This window comes from Tenrec ecaudatus, chromosome 6 (assembly GCF_050624435.1).
Source record: "Tenrec ecaudatus isolate mTenEca1 chromosome 6, mTenEca1.hap1, whole genome shotgun sequence".
NCBI lineage: Eukaryota > Metazoa > Chordata > Mammalia > Afrosoricida > Tenrecidae > Tenrec > Tenrec ecaudatus.
This window is the reverse complement of record NC_134535.1, coordinates 130619869-130647741: the sequence shown is the minus strand read 5'-3', so window position 1 is coordinate 130647741 and position 27873 is coordinate 130619869. Positions and strand designations below refer to the sequence as shown.

General features: G+C 46.3%; 1 protein-coding gene across 1 annotated transcript in view; it reads left to right on the top strand.

Moving 5' to 3' along the window:
- PRMT8 (protein arginine methyltransferase 8) overlaps positions 1–27873 on the top strand; it is a 129500-nt gene that overhangs the window by 42495 nt on the left and 59132 nt on the right. The window contains exons 2-3 of the mRNA XM_075553144.1: positions 10973–11158; positions 27292–27447. Coding sequence (XP_075409259.1) covers positions 10973–11158; positions 27292–27447 — 342 coding nt within the window. The remainder of the gene's footprint in view (positions 1–10972; positions 11159–27291; positions 27448–27873) is intronic.

Sequence of the window (27873 nt, the reverse complement as noted above, 5' to 3'; positions counted from 1 at the left end):
AACATGTCTGAGGAGGGCCATGCACACACACCCTGCAAGCCGAGCAGCACTGACATCCTTCTGACTCTCAAGATTGCTGGGGCTCAGATCCCAGCATAAAGAACAGCAGACTAGAGCTGTCCAGAGCAGATGAGCTCAGAACTTCCTCTCAGGGAGGCTGACTTCACGATTGCTCATCTAGGACCCATCTTTCAGCCCAGATGGTAGGAAGCATGGGTGCAGGAGACTGTGTACAAAGGTGGAACCTGGGCTCACGTTGGCCAACAGAAGAGCTGTGGTTTAATGGTTGGTGACAGAAGTGCTTCCAATACCCAGCTGAGACCTAGCCTTGCTAATGCCAAAGGTCTCTGTAATAGCACATACTCCTTCCGTGTAAAGCTCTGGTCCCCAACGGGAAGCAGACAGATGGCTCTGAAAGAACTCACTCTGTATGTGGTTGCCAGCCACATGGACCAGAGTTGAAGGCACAGTCTCCTGAGTAAACATTGGGTGGAGAAAGGGTTCAGCTAGTGTCTGAGGGGTAACGTGGGGATAGGAGACGTGGGAAGATGGGGACCGTGGGGTTAGCTTGGACTGGAAGTCCTTCTCTTCCCACGCCCTCCTCTCACCTCCCTCTCTGCATCTCTCCACGTTGCCCCCTCCCCTGCAGGCTTCTTTGTGTCTCTCCCTGAGCCCTCCAGGCTGGGCCGGCTGCTGCTGAGGACAGACAACTCAGGTTGGAAAAAGCTCTCTTGACAGTTGGAGAGCGGAGCAGGATTTGGCTTCTGCAGTGCAGCCTCTAGTTCTCAGGAACAGGATTTTTTCAGCTTGGGCTGGCGCCAGCAAGAGCCATGTATTTATAGACCAATGGGCTTAGGCTGGCTTCCGCTAGGCAGTGCATAGTGCTGGCTTCTCTCTGCCCTAGTTGCCTACCTCTCCCCCTCCTCCCCTCTGCCCCTCCGCCCCGACTTCCCGGCCCATTAGATCTCTCTATCACCACCTCTCTCCTTCCTGAATCCCTCTTTCTCCTCTCTCCTACCACCTCTTCCCTATTTTCTTAGAAGTTCCGGTTGTAGTTTCTCCTGTGACCTGCCCGTGTGGCCAGAGGCAAACTCACTTTCTCATCTGGACCTCCATTTTCTCCAGCCGCCAACCAAATTCTACTGGCTGTTAAACTCACTCACCTTGGAGGAGTGCCAACCAGGGCCTACCTCTCTTGCCAGTTTGGACTTCCAGCCTGGACTTCCTGCCTGGATCAGACTGGACTTCCTGCCTAGATCAGCTTTGCCCTTCATTTCCAAGTGCAGGGTCTGGTCATGGAGTAGTAGTAGCTCATTAAGCTTGCTGAGGCTAACCCACCAGCCATAGCTTAACCATTGCAAAGAGAGCAGGTTTGGAGTCAACCGGGTGTCGGTGTGCATTCTGGCTGTAGGACTTCGTGGCTCTCGGCTCAGGAAAATGACTGAGCTGCATCCTGAGCTTCAGCGTCCTCGTCAGTCAACTCTGGTGCCTCGCCGAGGTGTTGTGAGCATTTTGTGGGTGATGTTTGTAAAGGTTGGCACAGTGCCTGGCCCACAGCAGGTCCCTCCCCCCAGTCAATGTTGGGTATCCCCGCCATCATCAGACACGCTCATTATCTATCGAAGGGAGGAAAACCCTCTTCCTGAGTTCCCACCCTGCCTGTGCAACTTCCTCCCTCTCTCCTAGATGAGCTCACATGCCCCGCCTGGTCTTGGTCTCAGCCCCATGCCCTCTATCTTATCTTAGCATTAGTGGGGCCCAGACCTGCTCTCCCCAGCAGAGTAGAGTAGACTAGATCCCTGTGCTGCCCCCCCCCCCCCCAGGAAGGCCAGGCCTGGAGGCAGACGGCAGTGTCTGATGGGTCCTGATCCTCCGTTGGCATTCATAGTAAAAGGCAATTTTTCAAACCTAAATCCAAAATATCCCCAGACGTCTTCTCAAAACCGAACTGTTTAGCTTAATTAGTCCAGAGTGTCTACCTTGAACATGGTGCTCCTGAAAGGTCTACGTGAATGGACTGAAACTCACAACAGCTACTTGGAAGATGAGATAGGAAACGGACGGGGACAGTGAATTTATGCTAAGGAGGAAGGAGAAACTCAGCTGTGGGGGTGAGACTGGTTGCCCAAGTCACAGAATGTCCTCAGGGTCACTAAGTTGTGCCTGTGGGCATTGTTCCATTGATGGGTGTTTTGCTGGGCATTGTCTGCCAACAGCAACATTATACATATGCATCTATATCTGAACGATAAAGATACCAATTGTAACTGGGAGACGATTCTTAGCAGACCAGGAAAGCAGTCCAGATTGGGAGGCCTTGGCCAAGACCAGCAACTTGCACTGGGGCCCTTGGAAAGAAGTGTAGCCAGCACAGGGCAGCGTCCACCAGTCCGTCAGCACCAGTGTGGGGGTGCGGGGGCCAGACAACAGGGCAGACATAACTGCTCGAACCAGAACTCCTGGGCAGAGGAGGCAAAGCTGGAGCTCCCTAGTTAAATGGCCACCAGTCCCACCCTGTAGGGCTGGAGAGACTGGTGCCAGCTAGTGGGAAGGCTCTTGGGTGGAGGGCACAGTTGGAGCTGTGATGCCCACAGCTGTGGGGAGACCAAGGTGCTGAGGCTGGGCGACCATCTGCTACCCACCCTCAGTGTCACTTCCAATCCTTTTGTTGACATTTCAACGAATATATGCAGCTGGTTTGAGGCTTGAAGGCTGCCGTCACTCAAAGCCTGGGAGTATCCAATGTGGCCTGTGGAGGACTAGGGCTTCCTGCCTCTCCATGACACGACTCCCTGTCCCGCAGCCAAGAGCCCTCCCTCTATGTTCCCGAGTCCTTCTGGGACCTTGGGCGCCCACAGTAGAGCCAGAGGCGAGGTGTTTAAAAGCATTCTCAAGGCCTGCATCAACCAAAGCTTCCAGAGACACATCTTTGTGCACAGCTTCCTCCTGGGTCAATGCGGTCCCCAGGGCACCAGCAAGGCTGGATGGAGTCTGTGTTTGGACTGAGTGCCCTGGTCAGGGGAGGGGCAGCCACAGAACCGGTGGAATGAGGTCACAGCCTCTCCACTTCATTGCTTGTCTCCAAATCCCCAAGCCTTTCTCCCTGGACCTCCAAAATGTGGTCCAAAGAGGAGGATCTCTCCTGCTCCTCTCCCTGCCTCTCGCACCCCCTTCTGCAGCCCCTCCTACCACCCCTTCCCCACACGAGCCCCCTCGGCCTCTCCTCTGTCCAGATGTGTCCACGTCTAAAGCTGCTCTCTAGAGGTCTGGGCTTACATTTCCGTTTCTTTGGCAATATCGTTATGTTGAACGGTTTACAAAGTAGTACATGCTAACGGCACACATCTTTAAAAGCTACGGACAAGCAAAAGAAAGAAAAGAATAATTGGTCGCAACCCTACACCCAGCGGTAACCTGGACCAACAACGATGGCTTTCTTCTGTTTCCCTCTCCCTCTTCACACCTACAGGCAGGCGTGTGCCTTCACTTTTGCAAATAGGACCACACTGCTTGCTTTCCTCTTAGAGATCTTCCTCCACTAACCATGTGTCACCGTGATATTTGCTGTAGATTTGCCATGGCCGCATGGCAGTCTGTTCTGTGGAGGTGCTATAGGTTAGTTAATGGATTTCATTTGGGGGAGCGCCTAGGTCGAATTTGATCGGTGGCCTTTATAGGCGGTAATGTCATACAATTCTACATATTTATAATTACCCACCAAATAACCACCAGAACTGCAGGATTAAAGGATATTAATACCCTGATTGCATTTTCCCAAACTGTCTTCCCCAAGCGCTTACCTCCTTGGTATATGGAGAGTTGAGGGCTGGTGCAAATGTTCTTGGGCTTGGCCCTGGACACAAGGCTAAAGGTCTGGGTCTGTCCAGAGGCACCTTGGAAGAAAACTCTGGCCATTGAGTCTCCCAAAACCAACCGCTGGGAAAACCCTACAGAGCGCAGGTCTCCTCCCAAACACACGCGGCCCCATGAGTTGGTATTGACTTGGTGGTTTCGTTCATGAGAAGTATATGCAGGCACCTATTTCTCTGCAGCCCTTACTAATGTGAACTTGAGGAGAATGATTTCTTTGATATTTACAAGTAATAACCTTTTTATAAATGTGAACTTACTTGACTGCTGGTGAGATTAAACATCCTTGTTGTTATAAACGACCAGGTGCCTTCAAGTAGGTTCTGACTCATAGCAATCCTGCGAACAACGGAACGAATCCCTGCCCGGTCCCATGCCACTCTGGCAATTGTTCTGATGGGTGAGCCCATCGTTGCTGCCATTGTTGTCAATCCGTCTTGTTGCGGGCCTTCCTTTCTTCACCGCTACCCATCTTTACCAAGCATGAGGCCCTTTCCCCAGGGACTGCTGGTCTCTCCTGGCAACATGTGCCAAGTATGCAAGATGAAGTCCCGCCATCCTTATGTCTAAGCAGCATTCTGGCTGGCCTTCTTCCAAGACAGGTATACTTGTTCTCATGCGGCTCATGGTACCTTCAACATTCTTTTCCAGCACCATAATTCAAGCACATTGATTCTCCTTGGTCTTTTTTATTCAGTGTCCAACTTTCACGTGTGTATGAGACAATTGAAAAAAATAAAAACAAAAGAAAAGACAAAGGAAACAAAAACAGGGCAACAAAGGAGACAAAAACATGGCTTGGGTCAGGTACACCTTAGTCCCAAAGTGAGACCCTTGACTGCTGCTACCATTGACTGTGGATCCTAGCAAGAAAACCTCCTTGACAACTTTGGGCTTAGTTTATTATGATGACTCAATTGTAAGGATTTTGGTTTTATTTGCATTGAATTGGAATCTGTGCTGAAGGCTGCGATCCTTGATCTTCTTCAGCAAGTGGTTTGAGTCCTCTTTACTTTGAGTAAGCCAGGTTGTGTCATCTGCATATCGCAGTTGTTCGCAAGCCCTCCTCCAATCCTGATGCCACCTTTGTGTTCATATCATTTAGCTTCTCTGATGATTCGCTCGGCATACAGATTGGACATGTGTGCTGAGAGGACACACGTGGATGCATCTTTCCATGCAGCATTCCCTGGTGCTTTGTGAACGTCTGCCTCTTGGTCTGTGTCCAGGTGAGCTCATGAAGTGTTCTGGGATTCCCGTTCTTCTCAAGTTTATCCGTGGTTGTGACCCACCAGGAGCCCTGATGGTATAGTAGGTTACCCATTGGGCTGCTGACCGCAGGTAGGCAGTTCCAAACAACCAGTGGCTCCAAAGGAGAAAGATGAAGCTTTCTACTCCCATAAAAAAGATTACAGTCGTGGGAATGCCCACGGGTAGTAGTTCTGCTCTGTCCTATCGGGTCACTGGGAGTTCTAATTGACTCAGTGGCAGCGAGTAAACATTTTTGCTGAATGTTAATTTGCCATTTGTGTTTACTCTCATGAATTAAGTAGGTTCCTTTGCCTAGTGATAAATTGAGGTGTTCATCTTGGTTTGTAAGCACTCTTTCTATGTTTGTCTTTAGAAGACAGCTCATTCCAAAGAAAGGTGACCCCACAGGATGCTCAAATTATAGAACAATCTCATTAATATCACATACAAATAAAATTTTAATGAAGATCATTCAACAACAGGTGCAGCAGTACATTGAAAAGGAGCTGCCAAAAGTTCAGGCCCGATTCAGAACAGGGGGTGGGACAAGGGGTATCATTGATGGTCTCAGATGGATCTTGAATGAAAGCAGAGAATACCAGAAATATTTTACTTGTGTTTTATTGACTATGCCAAGGCATTCATTCATTCGACTGTGTGGACCATAACAACCTCTGGATAGCCTGGAGAAGAATGGGAATTCCAGAACACTCCATTGTGCTCATGTGGCACTTGTACATGGATCACAGAGCAGTTGTGTAAGCAGAACAAGGGAGTGACACATGGTTTAAAATCAGGAAAGACGTGTGTCAAGAGTTGTGTCCTCTCACTGTACTTATTCAATCTGTATGCTGAGAAAATATTCAGAGAAGCTGGATTATATAAAGAAGAATGTGGCATCAGGGTTGCTGGAAGGCTTATTAACGACCTAAAATATGCAGATGACGCAACTTTGCTTGCTGTAAGTGAAGAGAACTTGAAGTCCTTGCTGATGAAGACCAAGGATGGAAACTTTCAGTATGGAGTAAAATTCAATGTAAATAAACCCAAAGTCCTCACACTGGACCAATAGGCAACATCATGATAAATGGAGAAAAGATTGGAATTGTCAAGGGTTTCATCTTATTTGAATTCACAATCAATCCTCATGGAAGCAGCGGTCAAGAGATCAAAAGATGCATTGCATTGGGCAAAGTTTCTGCACAAGAACACTTTAGAGTGTTGAAAATCAGGGAGGTTACACTGAGGACTAAGGTGTGCCTGACCCGAGCCATGGTATGTTCAAAGACCTCATATGCACGTGACAGTTAGCCATTGACTAAAGAAGACCGGAGGAGGATGGACGCATTTGGATGGTGGCACGGCTGAAGAGGAACATTGAAAGTGCCATGGATGGTCCAAAGGACACACACATCTGTCTTGTAAGAAGGATGGTGTTCTTTAGCGGCTAGGATGGTGAGATTTTATCTCGTATACTTTGGACACGTTGCCAGGAAGAACCAGTCCTTTGAGAAGGCTCTCATGCTTGGTGAAGAGTGCAGGACTGGGCAGGGGTTCTTTCTGTTGTGCATAGGGTCGCAGTGGGTCGGAACCAACTTGATGACATCTAACAGCAAAAACAATAACCTTTGTCTGTCATATATGTTAGAAACATATTTCTCAGTTTAACTTTTGCCTCTCATGTTTGTTTCCCTTAATAATTGCTGGGACTGCATGCTGTCTGCTTGGCACACATGCTTTCTTATATGACTCGATGACAGTTCCAGTTCAACATAGCCAAATTAAAAGCCATTATTTCCCTCCCCCAACCTGCTCGTCCTGCTGACTGGCCTATTTCTGCTAATGCCACCATTATTTTCCCAGTCACCCAGGCTTGAAATGCTGAAATCATCTTTGAGCCCAGCTTCTCTCTCTTCCCTGATACGCAGTTAGTTGCCAAGGCCGACCGTGTCTGCGCCATTCATTTCTTTGGCAGGTGGCCCCCTAAGCCCAACAGGGTTTCTGGTTCTCATCATTCCTTGACTGGACTTGGAAAATGGCCTCAGAAATGCACAACACCTCTCCCTACCCAAGTCCCTCCATCCTTTCTTGCCCCCTCATGCCCATTGTACCACAATGCCCTCCCAAAGTAGAGCCCAAACACAAGACTCCCGGGTTAAAAACCGGCAATAGCTTCGCATGGTCTTTTGGATTTAATTACAACCTCTAGGCCTGGCTCTGATTTCCATTCGGCGGCGATCTCTCCCACTCTCTCAGCCAAGTTGTCCCTCAACAAGCTCCGCGCTCTCCTGCTTTTGGCATTCTTCGAGCATCGTCCTTCTCCTCACCATCTTTCTCCCCCCTCCACCCAAGAAAGCCCGTTCTAAAGTGCTTCCCACCTCACCCTGACTCCCAGCTAACCCTGGGTTTCCGGACTCTTCCTGGAAATCTTCTGTCCTTGAACTTCTCTTGCCGAGCAAGGCTCACTCTATTGTATAGCTGACCGCGTAAGGAGCCTTCGTCTCCTACTGAGAAATAGAGATCTCAAGAGCAGGCTCCTATCCACCGTCGTTCCGTCCACAGGATCCATGTGGTGCCTTGTTGTGGTGGCTGTGAAGTAGGTCTTTGTGGAACGAAGAACAATACTCCAGGCAACTGAATGCCCAGGGCTTGTGACCACTGCTAGTCCCCACCACCCTCCCAGCATCCTATGGGGGTGGGGAGAGGAAGCAGGAGTAGGATGGGGGGCGCTACAATGATAAAACCAAAGTCATTTGCTATTGAGTCAATTCTGATTTATGGTGACCCCCATGGGTGTCAGAGAACAATTTTGCTCCATGGGGCTTTCAGTGACTGTGTTTTCGGGAAGTAAATAGCTAAGTCTCGCTTCAGAGGCACCTCTGAGTGGACTGGAACCTCCAACCTTTTGGTTAGCAACACAATCCATGAACTGCACCACTAGCTTCCTCCGTGGCAGGCTCAGCTAGCACAGAGCCCCACAGAGCCCGTTGAGGCCAGGTCACCCTTTTTTATTCCCATGACTTGTGGTTACTGAAAAACAAAAACTCAGCTTCCTGCCCTTGAGTCAATTCCATCTCACAGCAACTTGACAGAACAAAGTAAAGCAGTCCCTGTGAGTTCCTGAGACTGTACCTCTATTTGCAGGAATAGAAAGCCCCATCTTCCTCCTGGAGAGCTAGCTGATGGTTTTGAACTGCTGACACTGAGAATCACAGGCCAGTGCCTAACCACCACGCCACCCTGACTCTGTGTGGCCATTGAATCCCAAACTCAAATCAAACTCACTGCCATTGAGTCCATTCTGACTCCTAGCAGCCCTATAGAACAGAGTAGAATTGCCCCGAGTGGGTTCTCGAGACTAGAACTCTTGATGGGAGTAGAAAGCCTCCTCTTTTCCCCACAAGAAGCAGATGGTGATTTCGAACTGCTGACCTTGTGGTTAGCAGCCCGATGCGTAAGCCCACTATGTCACCAGGGCTCCTACCTATTGAAGCCAGGGGCTCACCAAATCCATTCATCTCGCCATGCTCACTGTCTCATGAGTGCAGCGCTGGACACATGGTAGACACGCCGTAGCTGGCTGTCGCAGAGAGACTCTGACCTTGGGATAGGGGTTGAATGGCAGCTAAGGGGTGCTGGTCGCCTCTGTGACCTTGAGCGGGCACGATGCCTGGACCAGCCTCATATATTTAACCAGAGTCAATCTTGGGTCAGCTGCATCCATGGAGTGTTCTTGAGCTTTTAGAGGTGACTCTGCAGCCGGCACGGGAGCGTGCAATTGACGAGGTCTATTTTTAGCCTCCTGGAGACCGTGACCAACATCCCAAGCTGAGGGTGGGCACACCTGCTGCATCCTAATGAGGCAGTCCCGCTTGCCTCTGCCAGCCAGCCGGGGATCTCACCGCCCTGAAATCTATTGTTGCTAAACTAGGAAATTGGTTCATTTCCCAGAGGCAGGAGCCTAGATGTATCGGGAGAATGGGACCATCACACACACACACGCACACACGCACGCACGCACGCACACACACACACACACACACACACCTCTCTTCTGCACCCAGCTCGCTCCCCATCAGCCCCGTCCCAGACAGTGCTGCCCACAGGATGATGGAGGGTATGGGATTCGTTGGTTGTCTTGGTTTGCTCTGTCTGAGGGGCCCCTTGCTGGAAAGGAGACAGTTAAGTCTGAGCTGACCCATCTCAAAGACAAGAAAATCCAGGCATCGAGCAGGGGCACGAAGTATGTAATCTGAAATAATAATAGTAATAATTAGACAATTGGAACACTTACTATGTGTCAAGGAACCCTGGGGGCTTAGTAGGTTATGAATGGGGCTGTGAACCACAAGGTCGGTAGTTCAAGCTCACCAGCTGCTCATTGGAAGAAAGACAAGGCCTCTGCTCTCATAAAGATTGACAGCCTCGGAAGCCACTGGGGCAGTTCCACTCTGCTCTGTGAAGGTCGCCATGAGGCAGGATCGGCTAGAGGGCACTGAGTTTGGTTGGACGTTTTTATTCTGTGTCACACAGTATTCTGCATTCCTTCCGTATTCTAAGTCACACAAACCTCACAACTCTATCAGGTATGTTTTTTTATGATCTGTACTTTATAGAGGAAGAAAACCAAGTGCACTGATTTCCCAAGGCCACCCAGCCAAGAGTTGGTGGGGCTGGGTTTCAAGAGTGGCCCCTGGCTTTGCCACCTACGCCTCAGCATTTATTTTTAATTTCACTGGCACCAGGGTTGGGTTCAAGGGCACTCGTTCCAGCCTCAGAGCATCTACTACTGCTGCTCTGTGCGTCTTTGAAATTCTGCCTTTTCTGTGCCTTGTGTGTCTGGATTGCCTGCACCCCAGGGAGAAAGAAGAGTCCCTGTCCCTGGCAGAACTGCGCTTCAGCCGCGGAGTTTGAGCTTCTGGGCACAAGTTTCCGTTGCCTCATGCTTATGGGCAAGTGGCTTAACCTCTCTGAGCGTCAGTCTGTTCTCCCGTCCTCCCCTTCACACGGGGAGAAGGGGGGCCAGTCTGTGATGGGAAAGGGCATTGGTATGGCCAGGCAGGAGATAGGCCACTCGGCTGGGCATTCTCAGGACCAAAGTTGACTGGCTGTAAGATGTGAATTAGAAACTTGGGGAGTGGGGAGAGCAGGCATGGGGACAGCAGACACAAGGAGTTCTGCATTTTCAGGGGCGAATCCTAACTCAGCCAGATGCTGCCTCTTGGGCAGGGAGGAGCCCCCAGCCTTGCTGTTTCTAAGTATACCAACAGGATTTATTTTAGGACAAGCGCTTCCTATGCACCAGACTCGTTTCTAAGCATGTTACAAATACTAATTTGTCCTCCAAGGGGGACAACTCTAAGACACGATGCCCACTTTGTTCCTACATCAGAGATGGGCACATTGAGGCACTGAGATGCTAATCACTCTGCCCAAGGTCATGCAACTGGTGAATGGCGGAGATGGGATCCAGCCCAGGCAGTTGGGCTCTGGCATCTTCTCTCTCAGCTGCCAGATGTTATGCTGCGCTGTTTTTGCGATGCGGCTTTCCCTTCATGGATCGTTTAACATTGGTCTCTAATGGAAAGCTTTATTCTGCCCATTTGATCGACTTGGGTCAGTTCAGTGCACTGCACGCAGAGGAGAATGGGTCACCTCCACTTTGGCTTGGGTCCTCCGTCTCAAGGTGACTGTGCAGGTCACAGCCATCACGCTGCCTTGGTGGGTTTGAAAGGACTTCAGGCCTGGCTGGGGCTGCAGGGGGCTCAGGAAGCAGGGAGGAAAACGAAGGGAAGTCTCCGAGGGCGGGACCTTGCAGCCTTTCCTAACGTGGGTCTCCTCTTCCTTTCAGGTGAACAGTCCCCCAGCCCAGCCCCCTCAGCCCGTCATCCCACCAAAGCCCCTGCAATGTGTCCACCACGTGTCCACTCAACCCAGCTGCCCAGGGCGGGGCAAGTTGTCCAAGCTGCTGAACCCGGAAGAGATGACCTCGAGAGATTATTACTTTGACTCCTACGCCCACTTTGGGATCCACGAGGTAAAGCTTCCTGAGCTGGTGGGCGACTGCGGACAAACTGGCCACGGCTGTCTGTCGCCCGGGGGTTTAATGAATCGGCAGAATGCGTTAAGCTCTCCGTTCGCGGCAAAGTGAATTCTCCCAGGGGTCCCCTGAGGCCTCTGACCCTCTCTCCATCCGAGGGCCCCTCTCAGGGTGGTCAGGGCCGGAGCTGGAACAAGGCAGTAGGTGAAAATGTGAGTCTGTGGGGTTCACTGCCAAAAGACCCGGGGTGTTTAAGATTTACTTGTTTCCATTCAAGCGCCGCTGTCTCTTCCCCACTACAAACCCAGATACGCTAGTGTGTACGCAGTCCTGGCTATTAGGAGCTCAGAGGCTTTGTCGCAGGATCCTGAGGCTGAAAGAACTTTCTGAAGGCCCTGCTAGCCACTCTGGAGGTCCTGATGTCCCCTGGCTTTAGGCAGGGATGAAGCCCGAGGCCTGGCTTGGACCAGTAAGTGCTTCCCGGGAAGCAAGGCAGCATGCTTGCTTGGCGATCGGGCCCTGACTGAGACTCCTGAGTGAGTCTCAGGATATGTTTGTCTAAGTCCTTGGTTTAGACCATAGCAGGGAGGATTTATGTTAACGATACAGCAGAACAGAGCTTCCTGGCTATGCGGTGGCACAAGCCTACCTTCAGCACCCCCTTGATGGCCTCCAGCACCCTCTCCAGTCTCCCCAAAGCAGCACGTGTCGCGGTCATTGTTAGGCACCAACTCCAAGTGGCCCTGTGTCCAACAGCAAGAAGCACTGTCCGGTCCTGCGCCGTGTTCCCGGTGTTCGCAGGCTTGACCAGTGTGTCAATCCAGCTCCTTGAGGTTCTTTCTCTTTTTCGATATCCTTCCTCGTTCCCAAGCATGGTCTCCTGTGCCGGAGACGGGCCTCTCCTCTCACAGGTCCAAAATCCGTGAGACGAAAGGCCAGCCACCCTCACGTCTAAGGACCCTCTTGGCTGTGGACACTGTAAATCCTTATGGGAGTAGGAGGCCTCAGCTTCCTCCTGATGAGTGGACTGCTGGCCTGGCAGCTGGAGCCCGCTGTGTAACCCACTACGCCACCTAGGCTCTGCATGCTTACGTCTACCAAGTGCTTCCTAAGTACGGGACCCCGTGTCGTTCTAAGCACACACGCATCATTTTAGTTGGTCCTCATAAGACCCCTAGGAGGGACATGCTTCTAGTGTGGTGAATGCTTCACCTATACTGATATGAGGAAATGCTTATTTTATAAAAGGAACGACATTTTGTTTGCTAGGCGACTGCATTGTCAAGGCACGTCTCAAGCTCCCCCTTTGTCAAGTCTGTTCTATATTGAAATGGTGACACTGTCGTTGCTGTCCCAAGCACTTGAATCATTTCTTTCTCAGGCCAACTCTATGAGGCTGGCATTATTCCTGTCCCCATTTCACAGATGAGGAGCTTTGGCATTAGAAACCAGATCCCTCGTTTGTCTTTGCTGGTTCCTTTGAGCAAGGTCGCTCAATTTGTACTCAGCAGAGGTAGGAACTAAACCTTCATATTCAACCCCATGGGCTTCATTTCTAACCTAACCAATATGTCTTCAACAAATCTTTCTTTCTGGGGAAAAATTGTAGAGGTTTTATTGATATAAAATTCACACATCATATGCTTCTATAGTTAAGTCACTTTAAAAAAGGGTTACAGATACATCATCACCATCAGCTCTAGTATTCCCCTTTCTGCATTCATTATTTGCTCCCCAATTCCCGTGACCTTCCCCACCCCCTGTCCCTGATAAACCAGTGCATCAGTTATTGTCTCTATGCATTTATTCCTTGATAAACTGCTTCATAAACTGGGAAGTCTAACGGGAACAATAAAAGACAAAGACACGCAAAAAAAAAAAACAACCCAGAGAGAAATAATAAGATTAAGAAAAATATAAGTGAAGAGTAAGAAAGAAATCTTTATTAGAAATCTATGACTCATATCAACTCATCCTCTTTTGCCAGTAACTTTGTAGTCCTACCTGGAGGGAGAGGGTGGAGGAAGGGTCTCTACATTTGTTCTAGACCCAGGGGTCCAGCCTCATTGACCTCGTAGGGAGGCCCAAGGCTTGGCTCCCTAAGAACTGCTCTCCACATTGTCTTACTAAGTAGGCCCGGGGTCTGCGGGAAGGGGTGAGGTAGCTGTGTTCACTTCTAGAGTCCTGGCCCCAGAGGGTCTGGGAAGCTGAGTTGGATGCCCTTGGTGGACCCCTACTTGGTACACCCCTCCCCCCTGGTTGGTTCCATCTCATTGAATGCCATCTTGGGGCTGACAGATGAGCTCTTGCACTTGCCTTGATCCAGCTCCCTACTGATATTGAGATAGGGATTGGCTATTGAGATAGGGATTGGAGGAATTGCCCAGAGCTTTGTCCCCAGAGGTTCATCACATTATCCGAGTGTCAATGTTTGTTGACAAGGCTGCTAATTTTGTCACTCAGGTGATGCCTGATCAACTCCTGGCTGGGGCTCTGAGGGTATATGTATGCTTGTCACTGTGGAGAGGACACCAAAAAGCCCACTGGGGACTGCTAGACCAGAGTCCTCAAATTCATGTATCTGATAGGAAAGTCAGACTGAGGACAGGAGGCAGAGTAAAGGATTTACAGATTCCAGATACATTTCTTTCCTTAGTAGCCCACCCTAGAAGAGACCTTCACAACCCTCCCGGTGGGAAGTACTCTGGGACAACCTAACTTAAATCCCTCCAACTACAGCCGTCTGTCTTTCCAAGACCCTGATGAAATGCATGGGCCATTGAATGCATTGGTCAGTTTGGTGAAATGCTTAGACCATTTAATATAGGTAGCCCTCCTTCTGCCCTGATGTGTCCCTTCACCTGCTCTCTTTCTCTGAGAACATCTGGTACGAAAGGAGGTGACGGGGCCCAGAGATGGACTATGAAAAGTGTTCTTTGCAGAGAGAGGGCCTGCTCGTCTCTTGTTATCAAGCACCAGAGCCCCCAGTTCCCTGCCAGAATGCTCGCCATAGTGCCTTTGCCTTGTCGGTCTGGGCAAGACCCATATTTCCCCGTCCAGAGCAGAGCTGGCTGTTTGGCAGTCTTATCCCCATCATTAACAAGATGCTCACACGGGCGGGCAGCTTCCTGATTACTAGTGATCAGTGAGTGTGTAGGAAACATGGCACGGGATGGATTGGGTTTCATTCATCTGTAAACACAAACAGGAAATGCAGGCTGGCAAAGGGACTGTTGGTGTTTGGAATGTGTGTGTATGTACACACACACACACACACACACTCACGTGCACGCCGTCATTCTGTGTGTTCTGTGCTCCCATTGCATGATTCCATCTAGAATTGCCTCCATCCTCAGCTCCCAGAGGGCAGGGCCCTAAGGAGAGAAGGGCAGGACCTTGGCTTTCCATTACAAACGGCCGGAATCTGGCGCTGGAGCAGCAGGGACAGAAGAGGTCAAAGTGTTTATGGAGGCCTCACCCTCAGAGGAGGGGCTGGCTTTGTGACCTCCCACACCCCAGTCTACATTCTCAGCATCCCTGACAGGAGGCACTGGGCTGGGTGCCCGGCAGTGAGAAGAAGCCCTGCCAGAGTGGCAGAGTGCTCCCAAGCCCTGGGCGCTGGTCCCACTCGCAGCCAGTTCCCTCCGTTTGACAATCTTGCTGCAGGTTCTTTTGAAATAGATTCTTCAGGGCCTCATGTCCCAGCAATTAGTCAATGTACTGTCATGTGTTTGATAGGCAAGGAAGCTGGGAGACAAAGTGGGACAATGTCGCCCACAGCTGGGGGCTTGGAATTGTTTGGCATGTTCTTGTCTGAACTGTCTTGAGATGTCTCTGGGCTTGACTCCCAGGGAGGATTAAAGGAAGGGTCCAAAGAGAGGGGGGACTTTCCTGTCCTCCCCCTTTCTTTTTGACAGGTCAATTGGGGAAAAGAGATGTCTGGAAGCTATCCTGTGGCAATTTCTGCTCTCACAGAATTTGCACCTTGAGTCCTAGCTCTGGTCTGGGGACAAATGAAAGGAGGGAGGGGGCCACAAAAGGGTAAAGAGGTGATGAAACCAAGGTGGGGGGCATTTGGGGAGTTCACTTTTAGCTCTCCAAATCCCAGATCACAGTTATTGCAAAATGCAAGAGCTAGGACCTTTATGCATATACAATATTTATTTATTGACCACCACTACCCTATGTAGCTCGCCCTACCCCGTACTGGCTACAATCTTTGCTCTCTGGAGGTTTTGCAGTGTCCTGGCCTGGTAGTCTTATGGTGTTTGGTGCCAAGGATCTTCTGGGGGGAAAGACTTGAGATCACCTTCATAGTATTTGAAGCTAGAAGTGAAATCTATTTAACCACACCTTTATCTCAATCAATTTCTAGTAAGATCCAAGATTTCAGTTTCTGGCAGCACAGGAAGTAGTCACTGGGTTGAACCTCAATCCAAAAATCGTTGCAGATCTGTAGTCCTTATATTCAAAGACCCTGATAGAGGGATTAGAATGACAATCTTTCCCCCTACCTGGTCAACTTCTCATTGGTTTGAATGGACCAGTCCACCTAGCTACCTAAGAAAGGATAGGGTATCCTCTGTAGGGAGAAAATCCACAGACATTACTGTTACATAGATGCAATTTGTTGCATGGAGTCAAAAATTGTGAAATGTGAAGATACAGGAGAAAGCGATCTACAGTTAAGAGAAAAACAAGTCAATTGAAATAGATTCATAGACACTCAGCTGTTGGAATAATTAAAGACTTTAAACTAACTATGATAAATATTCTTTTTAAACTCTACAGGAAAAATCAGATATCCTGGGTGAAATTTTATAACTGTGAAATGCAATATTAAAAGAAACATATTCACTAGATGGCATTAATAGCAGATAGTATACGTAGAAGAAAAGATCTTCACATTTAAGGAGAAGCCATTAGAAATCATCCACATGGAAATTAGAAAGAAAAAAGATGAAAAATATGAAGAATATGTGGAACAGAATCAAGTGGTAAAAATATGAGTAATCACAGTTCTAGAAAGAGAGGAGAAAGAAAAGGAAGTCGGATTTTTATAAAAAAAATAGAGGTTGATGAATTTCTAAAATATATAAGGAAAACAAAAAAAAGCACCCCCCTTGGTTCATTTGCTCAGGCAACGAAACCACATCTGAAACTGCAGCTGCCATTGGCGTCACCACCTGGTTAAGTTTACAATAGTACCCTGCCATTCTTCAAGACCCATCTGTCTTCTTTACGGGCTCTATAGGTTAAGTTTACAATAGTACCCTGCCATTCTTCAAGACCCACCTGTCTTCTTTACGGGCTCTATAGGTTAAGTTTACAATAGTACCCTGCCATTCTTCAAGACCCATCTGTCTTATTTACGGGCTCTATAGGTTAAGTTTACAATACTACCCTGCCATTCTTCAAGACCCATCTGTCTTATTTACGGGCTCTATAGGCAAGTTGAATGGCCATGTTGTAGGAATTCCTCCTGCGTCTTTCAGATCCTCAATGGGGACCATAGGCTCAACCATTCTTTCAGAAATACTATATTGATTTTTGTTAAAAAATTTTGCAGATAGAGGCCATGAGAGTAGCTTCCACTTTGTCTTTCCGACCACAAAAACCTTCAGTCAATGGGTCAGCAAGTCCATGTGTGAGTTCTGCCTATTCTAGAGTATGTTTATTCTAACTCTGCTTCCAAGAACTGGGGAAACAAGGACAAGGTGGGTTTGGGATGCTCAGGTTCCATTGTAAGACTGAATGAACTCTATCGGTCATCTCATCTCCATAAGTTTCCATTCCACAATGATGCTTTGGGTCTGCAGCACACGTTCGTGTCATTTCAGAGTCAGTGTTCACGAGTCCTTGAAAGATCTGCTTTCCCCCTGACCCTATGGGACAGTCACCATGGCACATGGCTACAGTCCTTCTGGGGGAACGCTTGGGGAAAGATTAACAGGAGCCCGAGGTTAACAAATGGGCGGAAGTTTGAGACTTGTTTAAGGGGCCATGGCGGTCTGTTATGGTGATGCAAGTCAAACTTGTGTTGTCTTGACTTAGAACTCTTCTGTTTATACAGACTAAGTAGGAACTTGGTAGATCTTCTCTAGAGACACCAGGAGCAACTCATCAGTGTCTCTTCTGTACGTCAGACTATTCTGATTATGGCTTTGGCTTCACTGTCCCTTATAATAACCATGTTCACCTGGTCTTTAGTGATTAGCTATTGCCACTGATCCCCATTGCCTTGGGATCCCATTATTCCCATGTCTCAGGAATTCCAATTTGCTTATAGCAGTTCACATGGGAATTTCTAACCTGCAGAGAAGAGGGACCCCATAGAGTTCCTGAAGGGTCCCACGCTCTTTTTATACATTTTTGTGCTCAAAGCTACAGTAAAGAGCAGGTCCTCTGGAGCTTCATAGGGTTGCAAGCAGCTCGTACACAACCAATTCACTGGAACATTCCGACATCTCAAAGCCTTTGTACACTTTCCGCTTAGTATACCCAGGACGTCTGCCATGTCCATGTCATTTAATGTAGGTCACTTTTGAGTCTACATTTCAGTTCACCAACCAGTTTAAGTTAACTGTTAGACCGATTCCATGCCCCCTTAAGTTAAAAAAAAAAAAAACTGAATCTAGAATCTTTACTTAGTGGGTCTGTCTCAATAAATTTGACTAAATCTAATTTTATATTTCATCTATTTTGATTCCATATCTTTGAAATCCATCTCCACACAATTTCCTCAGGGTTCTGTCTACAAAAATTAGAAAAATATATGATTCTGTTGAGTGTCTTCTACCATTCTGTTTGGTGAGTCGCGTGTTGTCCCTCCTGACCTGGAGTTTCTGAGAGTTAAATCTGGTTATTGGATTAGTGGTAAAGGGCGGTAATGGATGTAGGTATCGAGGAGAATTATCAGCACCTTACAAGACAACAATCTTAGGGGAGGCCAATATAGTTCTTTAGGCAAGTAAGGCTGCTTCTAATGACAACGATTTGGTGTAATTTAAGGGCTCCTGGGCCCTTAAATTAAGGTCTAATTTAAGGATGTAATTTAAGGGCTCTATAGAATGCTCATATGTTCCCATTCCAATTTCTAGGATCCCACACATTCCCAATCAATACCCAGAATTTAACAAAAGAGACCCTGCATGGATGGGAATTCTGTCTATGTGCTCGGAGGATTGGATGTTAGGTTGAGTTTTCAGAAATCTTGCCTGCAGGATTTCTTACAGGCCACTCACAGAAACTTCCAGATGCCTTACATAGACAAGGAACTAGGGTTTTTAGATCTTCAGGCAATTATTTTCTTTCCCCTAGTTTTCCAACACATTTAGAAACAAGCAACCAATCAATTCTATTATACTCTGTATTTTGACCAAAGTGTTCTAAGTCACTTTCTTTAGATACTTGATTACGGGTATCTAAAGGTGATAATTTAAGTGCTTTTTATTTTGCTTGGCCATTTCATGTCTCATGCCATTACCAGTTCCCTCTTTATCATGGGGAAAAAAGGCATTGGTGCCTTAAAACCTGAAAGTACCAATTGCAGGAAACTCAGAGCCAATTCCAAGAACTGGTCCTTGGCCTCCCTTCCTCTGGAACCACTCTTGTTATCCTCCCTGTTTTAGTCAGGATTCAACTAGAGAAGTAGAGTCAATAGAAAGTGTGTGTGTGTGTGTGTGTGTGTGTGTGTGTGTGTACACGCGCACGCATGGGGGGTGAGGGGCAGTAACAGAATTGCAAGATAATGGATTTTTTTTCATGACCCTTTGGAAGCCCCTTCATGGTGTAGTGGTTGCATGTTGGCTGCGAACCACAAGGCCAGAGGTTGGAAACCACCAGCAGCTTTCAGGAGACATAAACGTCTCGACTCCCATGGAGCAGCTTTCAGGAGACAGACAAGGTCTCTACTCCCATAGAGTGAGTCTCCGAAGCCACAGGAGGAGGTTTGCCCTCTTTTACAGGGTCCTTATGAGTTGGAATTGACTCTGTGGTAGTGAGTTTGACTTTGTCATGTATGTACACGCACAGAAACCCAAACTAAACTTGTTGCTGTGTAGTTGCATCCTACTCCCAGCGATCTATTGGACGAAGGAGAACTGCCCGTAGGATTCCCAAGGCTGCAGTCTCTGTGGACGCAGAGAGCCTCATTCTGCTCCCACAGAGGAGCTGCTAGTGGGCTAGAAGTACTGACCTTTATGTTAGAAGCTTGGTGCTCAACCACTGCTCCACCAGAGTTCCTTAACCGCAGGCCCAAGGGCTAGCTAGAATTTACAAAACTATTCTGTTTTTGACATAATTCAATTCCTAACATTACGTCCCGAAACAACAAAACACATTCTTCTGAAGTGCCCAGGAAACCATCCACTAAGAGAGATCGTACGTTGGGCCATAAAACACATCTCAACAAATTTCAAAATATAGAAACAATAGAGTATTCTTATTTCATTTCTCATCATGGAATTAAATTTGCCACGGATAGCAATGAATTACACCGAAGATCTCCACGTGGTGGGCAGTGAAGCAGCACTAGTCTAAACAATCATCCAGTCAAGTGAAAACCACCGGGAAAAGGAGGAAACATTCTGAATGGAATTATCGTGAAACACACACCTCAAAACGCGTGGGGCATGGTTAGGGCAGCCCTCGCAGAGCACCTGGAGCGCTAGGTACTTACAGTAGACAAGAAAAAGGCATAAAATCACTGGCCTGAGCTTTCATCTATGAAGCTAGAAAAGGGAGAGCAGATAAAAAACCAAGGAAACTGAAGGAAGGCGATTGTAAAGATGAGAGAGGAAATCAAACGCTAGGGAAAACCAACCAATTCCAAGTTTTAAACACATGTCCATTTTGCTGTCATTGCTTGAACGTGCACAACAAAACACGTGCCGATTCAACAGTTTGTAGACATGCAGTTCAATGACGCTGATCATGTTCTTCCATCATTCTCAGCCTCCTCTGCTGAGTTGTTCCTCCCTTATTAGAATAAATTCTCTACCTGCTAAGGTTTTCATCTAACCTCTCTGGTTGCTGCCGTGAATTGGATCCCATAGAGACAGATCTTAAAAGAGCACGGTAGTGAAAGCAGACATTGTTTACGAGCTGATCTCAACTATTGCTTGGTGTTAAGAAGACTTTGGGGGATATTTTGGATTTAAGCTTGAAAAATTGCCTTCTACTCTGAATGCTGACTGAGGACTAGGGCCCATCAGACACTGTCATCTGCCTGCAGGCCTGGCCTCCCCAGGGAGCCAGCAGCACAGGTACAACAGCTCAGTGAGGCACCAGAATTTACTGACGAGGATGCTGAAGCTCAAGAAGCAGTTCAGCCATTTCCCAGAGCCGAGAGCCAAGAAGTCCTGGACCCAGGATGCAAACCGATACTTGTTTGGCTCCAAATCTGTTGTTTTAACCATGCTAAGGAGTCCTGGTGTGCAGTGGTTACACATTGGGCTTAATACTGCAAGGTTAACAGTTCAAAACCACCAGCCACTCCTCAGCTGAAAGATGGGGCTTTCTACTCCTATAAAGAGTTACACACTTGGAAAACACACAAGGGCAGTTCTACCCTGTCCTGTAGGGTTGCTATGAATTGGTATTGACTCAATGGCGGCGAGGTGGTTGGTTCACTGGAGCTCAAGCAAGCTGAACTTGCTGCTGCTAGATGGGCCAGGTCCCGCACTTGCAAATGGAGGGCACAGCTGAGCCATGCAGGAAGCTCAGGAGGAGAAAAAGAGCAAATCTACCTGCTCTGTCCTCAAGTCCTGACGCTGAAAGCTATTTTTTTTGGTCTTAATTATACCTTTTACTTCTTTTAAAAATCATTTTATTGGGGGCTTGTACAACTCATCACAATCCATACACACATCCATTGTATCAAGCGTATTTGTATATTTGTTGCCCTCATCGTTTTCAAAACATTTTCTTTCTACTTGAGCCCTCAGTATCAGCTTCACATTTCCCCCCTCCCCACATCCTCCCTCCCTCATGAACCTTTGATAATTTACAAATTGGTATTTTTTTTCATGTCTTACACTGATTGATGTCTCCCTTCACACACCTTACTGTTGTCTGTCCCCCTGGGAGGGGGTTATATGAAGATCCTTGCGATTGATTCACCCCTTCTCCCTCTACCTTTCCCCTTCCCCTCCTGGTATGGCTACTCTCAATTTTGGTCCTGAGGGGTTTATCTGTCCTGTATTCCCTGTGTTTCCAGCTCTTATCTGTACCCGTGGACATACTCTAGTCTAGCCAGATTTGTAAGGTAGAATGGGGATCATGATAGTGGGGGGCAGTCTGAAAGCTATTTTTGTTCAATCATTTTCCACACTAGCCCTGGTATCAGGCCTGATGCCTTGATGTCCTGTTGGGCCAAGCTCCTACTCTTTGGTAAATTTTCCCAATGTTGTCTGCTTTGCTGGTCTACTGAGAATTGTAATCCAGTTAAAAGTTGTGACTTTGTTTTCTTTCCTTCATCGTTGTACATTTTGTAATGTATTTTATTTTGTTATTGTTGAGAATCCATCCACCCATTCAATGTGTTCTACATGTACAATTCAGTGACATGGATTACATTCTTCAAGATATGCGATTGTTTTTTCCCCATGAGTACAAACTTGCTGCCCCTTAAAATTTCAATTAGTCCTTTTGAATTGAGTTGTTGTCAAACCAAACCAAACCCACTGCCACGAATCACTTTTGACTCATAGTGACCTCACAGGACAGAGTGCAACTGTTTCTGAAGATGTAACTCTTACAGAAGCAGAACGCCTCATCTTTCTTCTACAGAGTAGCTGTTGGGTTCAAACCACTGGCCTTGTGCTTACCAGCCAAACTTGTAACCTATTATGCTACCAGGACTCTTTGAGCCCATATAGATAATATGTAAAGGTGGGTAATATTCAAGGCAGACATTTTTTACTACTTAAGTTGAACTACTGTTTAGTTTTAAGAAGAATTTAGGGAATATTTTTGATTTAAAGTTGAAGGATTATCTCAGGACAATAGATTCAGGAATTCATCCAACCTTCTTGGCTTCAAGAAATCTGGAGTTCATGAGAATTTGAAGTCTGATCTGCATTTCTGAGACTAAGCTTCTCCTGTAGAATCCAAAAAGGTTTTTGAAAAGACGAAATAAATGTATGACACCTAGGAGACTACTCAAGACAAGAGAGAGAGAGAAAGCAGAAATGATAATACCATAAGCAGGGCTCATTACAGATAATACAGTATTTCAAAGATCAGAGAGTACTATGATAATATTATGCCAATAAATTTAACATCTCACTTAAATAATCAAACAAACAAAAAACACCTTGCCAAACCTGACACAAGTGAATAGAAAGCAAAAGTGCCCACTATCCAGTTGACAATCGGAATTCATAGTTAAAAACCTTTCCACTAAAAAGCAAACGAGCCTCTACGGTGGTGGTTCTCAAACTTCCTCATGTGCGACCCTTTAACACAGTACCTCATGTGGTGGGGACCCCCAACCATAACATTGTTTTCATTGCTACTTCATAACTGTCATTTTGCTATTGCTATGAATTGTGATGTAAATATCTGATAAGCAGGATGTATTTTCATTGTTAAAATTGCACATAATTAAAGCATAGTGATTAATCACAAAAACGATATGTCATTATATGTTGTGAAATATATATATTTTTAATCATTTTATTAGGAGCTCATACAACTCTTTTCACAATCCATACATATATCATTTGTGTCCAGCACATTCGTATGTATGTTGCCATCATCATTCTCAAAACACCTGCTTTCTACTTGAGCCCTTGGTATCGGCTCCTCATTTCTTCCCCTCCCTCTCCTCTCCTCCCTCCCCCTCCCCCTTGATAATTTATAAATAATTATTATTTTATCATATCTTACACCATCTGACATCTCCCTCACCCAGTTCTCTGCTGTCGGTCCTCCAGGGAGGAGGTTATATGTAGACCTTGTCATCTGTTCCCCCTTTCTCCCTCACCCTCCCTCCACCCTCCCAATATCATCACTCTCACCACTGGTCCTGAGGGGTTCATCTGTCCTGAATTCCCTGTATTTCCAGTTCCTATCTGTGCCAGTGTACATCTTCTGGTCCAGCTGGTTATATAAGGTAGAATTGGGATCATGATAGTGGGGGAGAGGAAGCATTTAAGAACTAGAGGAAAATTGTATGTTTCATCGTTGCTACACTGCACTCTGACTGGCTCGTCATGTCCCCACAGCCCTTCTGCAAGGGGATGTCCAATTTCCCCCAGATGGGCCCTGGGTCCCCACTCAGCACTCCCCCTCATTCACAGTGCTATGATTTTTGGGGGGGTGGTCTTTGATGCCTGATCCCTGATCCCTTCGACGCCTCGTCATCTCACAGGCTGGTGTGCATTTTTAATTACAAATAAATGAAATTTTGTCTTGAAGCATGGTGTAGCATGGGTAACAGTCTTAATATAGCAACAGTAAACTACATTGTTAAATTTTTTGACAGTATGCGTAAAAAGCCAACGCCAGTGGGAAGGTTGAGATAGCTTCTTTCTGACCAGATCAGAAATTCTTGGGGTAGTCTTTGCAAGAGCACAACAAAGATCATCTTCCACATCACTTACTTAGTAATTATAATTCATGACGTGCCATTTTACCTCCAATACTGCTGATCTCTACATAGTAGCTCTTCTCTACACATGTGTGACTGGTCCACATAAGTACATTATGGTGCCAACCCTGTCATATACACCTGTATTTGTACGGCGTGTATGTGACGGCGTTGGCGCGATGATGTCATCACCCCAGGTATTCGTATGTGGGTGTATCTACATGTTGGTGGACCTGCCTTGAGACAGATAGAAGAGCAGTATCTTGGTTCTTAAGACCATTGGAAATATGTGTTTTCTGATAGTCTTAGGTGACCCCTGTGAAAAGGTAGTTTGACCCCCAAAGAGGCCGCTACCCACAGGTTGAGAACCACTGCTCTATGGCCGTAGAGCAGTGAATTACATCAAACATTTAAGGAAGAAATAACATCAACCTCACACAAACACGTTCAGAAAATACATCAGAAAGAAAGCATTTCATATCTTATCTGATGAGGCGAGCATAACCTTGGTTATCTAAGAAAGTAAGAAAAAAATTACAGCTCCACATGCTTCATAGATGTAGATCCAAAAATGTGCCATAAAATATGAGCCAACCAAAGGCAGCACTATTTGAAAAGGATAGTGCAACATGACTAAGTGTTGACTCAACATTTAAAAAACCAGTCAATGGCGTGCAATACATTAAAGGAGACACATCACAGACCATAATGGAATATGACAAAATTCATCACCAACTTAAACTAAAAACTCTTAGCAAATTATGAACAGAAGAGAACTTCAGTTTGATAAAAGGACATCTCTTGAAAACCTACAGCTAACATCAAACTTAATAGAAATATACAAATAAAGGAAGGCTTTTTGTTCACTTCTTTCTGTTCAGCATTGCACTAGAAGGCCTCACCAGTGCAACGAAAGATGAGAAAATAAAAAACAAAAGACAGATTTGAAAAAAGAATTAAAGTGATCTTCATTTATTTTCAGATCACAAGATATTTTTACCTGAAAATCAAAAGAATCTACAAAAGCCTACTAGAATTAATATGTGAAATTGAATTACAGTCTACATGGCCAGCTTATATTCTAGTACTAAATAATAGGAAAAATGAAAAATTTAAGAATAATACAGAATAGCATATAGCATGCTTAAGAATTAATTTGACGGACGAGCCAGTCAGGGTGCAGTAATGCACCAATGAAATATACAACTTTCCTCTAGTTCCTTAATGCTTATTCTGCCTTACAAATCCGCTAGACCAAAGTATCTACACTGGAAACACGGGGACTCTAGGACAGATAAACCCTTCAAGACCAATACTGAGAGTAGCCATACCAGGAGGATAAGGGGAGGTAGCGGGGAGAAAAGGGGAACTGATCACAATGATCTACATATAACCCCTTCTCAGGGGGATGGACAACAGAAAAGTGTGTGAAGGGAGACAGCAGTGTAAGACATTTTTTAAAAGTATCAAGGGTTAATGAGAGAGAAGGGTGAGAGAGGGGAAAACGAGGAGCCAATAGCAAGGGCTCAAGTAGAAAGAACATGTTTGAAAATTATGATGCCAACATATATACAAATGTGCTTAACACAATGGATATATGTGTGGATTGTGATATGAGCTGTGGGAGTCCCCAATAAAATGATTTTTAAAGATTTTAAGAATTAATTTAATGATGGAAATCTAAGATTTCTGTACTGAACACTGTAAAACAGTTCAGAGACTAATGAAAAAAGACCTAACTAGATGGAGATAATATTCTTTGATTTTAAGACTCACTATTGTTAAGATGTCATTTTTCTCCAAATTGATCAGAGATTCAGTGCAATTACAATCAAAATTTCAGCGGGATATTTTGTAAAAATATACAGGCTGATTTTAAAATTTATATGGAAATATTAAGCATGTAGAATAGTCAGTGCTGTCTTATAAAAAAGGCACAGAATTTAGAGGGCTCGTGGGACTGTATTTCAAGATTATTATAAAGCTACAGTCATGAGTCACTGTTGTACTGATATATTGAACAGGTCAAAGAGGTCATAAACGGACTAATAGATGTAGAGTTGATTAATTTGGGGCAAATGTGACAAGATGATTTAATAGGGAAACAATGGTTTTATTTATATATTTTCCCTAATGAGTGGAGCTTAAACAGCTAGATGCTTGTAAATATAAAAAAGTGAATCAAATCCCGAGCTCCTATGTTACATAAAAATTAATTTGACATGAAGCACAGAATTAAATGTGAAATCCAGAACTATGACGATGCTGGAAGAAAACACGGAGGACTAGCCTTGTGGCCATTGAGTAGACAGAGATCTAACAGGACACACAGAAATGTGTGTCCGTTTGTCAAAACCCTCACAGTAAACTAGACATTTAAAACCAGTGCTTTCAAATTGGTTTATAATAAAAACCAGCCTTTGTTCCAGTACTGTTGGTAACAAGTTAGAAGTGTTTGCAAATACCTCAAGTGGCTGCCGATCCCTTCGTCATCACCCCACACAGAGTAACTATGGTTTCCTTGGTCCAGAGAGAGATAATGGCAACTGGCACCTAGTCCTCTCACTGCCAAACATTTCAATAATGCTAGGCAGATGAACATCTTTTCTGCTCTTAAAAACATACAGAAAGCCAAACAAAGAATAACACATACCCTAAATCTCTCATTTTATAACCTGTTCGATGACAGAGAATTCTTTTTTTATTGGCATATAATCCACATATCATACAATTCAATAATTCAATCACATCAAGAAGAGCTGAACAATCATCCCCATAACCAGTTTTAGAACATCTTCTTCATTCTTATACTCAGTGTTATTAGCTCCATTTCCTCGGCCATACCTCCAAGGAACCATGAATCCAGTACTGTCTCTATAGATTTACCTATCCTGGATTTCATACCCAGAAACACATTAAAGACAAAGCCCCCAAACTCACAACCATAGCAAAGCAAAACAGATAAAAATCTCAGTCGAAAAGAAAATCTCTGCTTCAGATCATTCTAATTTAAATCTCTCATGCTGTGTTGCGCTGATATTTCTATTGGTTCTTTTAATATATATGTGTGTATATATATGTACTATGACACTTGCCAGTTCAATTTTTTTTACATGTATAATTCAATGACACCAATCGTATCGATCATGCTGGGCTTGATTACCAGCTCGCTGCCAAGCTTCCCGTCGCCACAAACAGAGGCTGTTCACACGGGCTCGGTCTTCATGAGTTGCCATCGACTTGCCGGCGACGACAATGTTGTTTATCTATTTATTTTTGGCCGCGGTTCCTTGAGACAGCAGAGCCGTCCAGTCTGAACACTAGCTTCTCTTTGGAAGCTGTCTCTCCTGGGCAGAGTTTGGAGGCTCGGTGGTTTGGCAGAAGGCAGTGCTGCCTATGAGGAGTCCCTGCCCGGAACGCCCGTAGCACTCTTCCATGACGCTACTGGGTGATGCCACTGAGATCCTTGAAGAAGTTGAATCAGAAGGTCCTTGAAGTTGACTGACGGTGCTGCCTTTCTTCCCTTCCACCCCAGGAGATGCTGAAGGATGAGGTGCGCACGCTCACGTACCGCAACTCCATGTACCACAACAAGCACGTGTTCAAGGACAGGGTGGTGCTGGATGTGGGGAGTGGCACCGGCATCTTATCCATGTTTGCTGCCAAAGCCGGAGCCAAGAAGGTGTTTGGGGTGAGCATGCCACTCCCTTCCTCACGGTGGCTCCGCACAGCTGGGCCCTTGTCCCCCTGGTAGTGTATGCCCTTCGAAGAAGGGTGAGTCCTGATCCACCCCCTACTGCTGAGAAATACGGTGGGTCCAGGTTCTGAGGTGGATAGAACACGACCAAGCCAGTTTCCCATAAGTCCACGTGGCTCCTGGTGAGACACCCCTGTGTGTCAGCAGAGCGGTGCTCCGGCGGGCACAGGGTATCAATGGCTGCTTTGGGGGAAGTAGATCACTATCCCTTTCTTTTGAGGTGCCTCTTGGTAGGCGCCAACTGCCAACCTTTCTTATGGTGGCCAAGTAGAATTGGCCAAATGGCACCCCAGATGGTTCCGGGAGATAAAGTTACTGGTGGTTACTATGGAGTGACTCCCAGAGGGCAGGACAGGACAG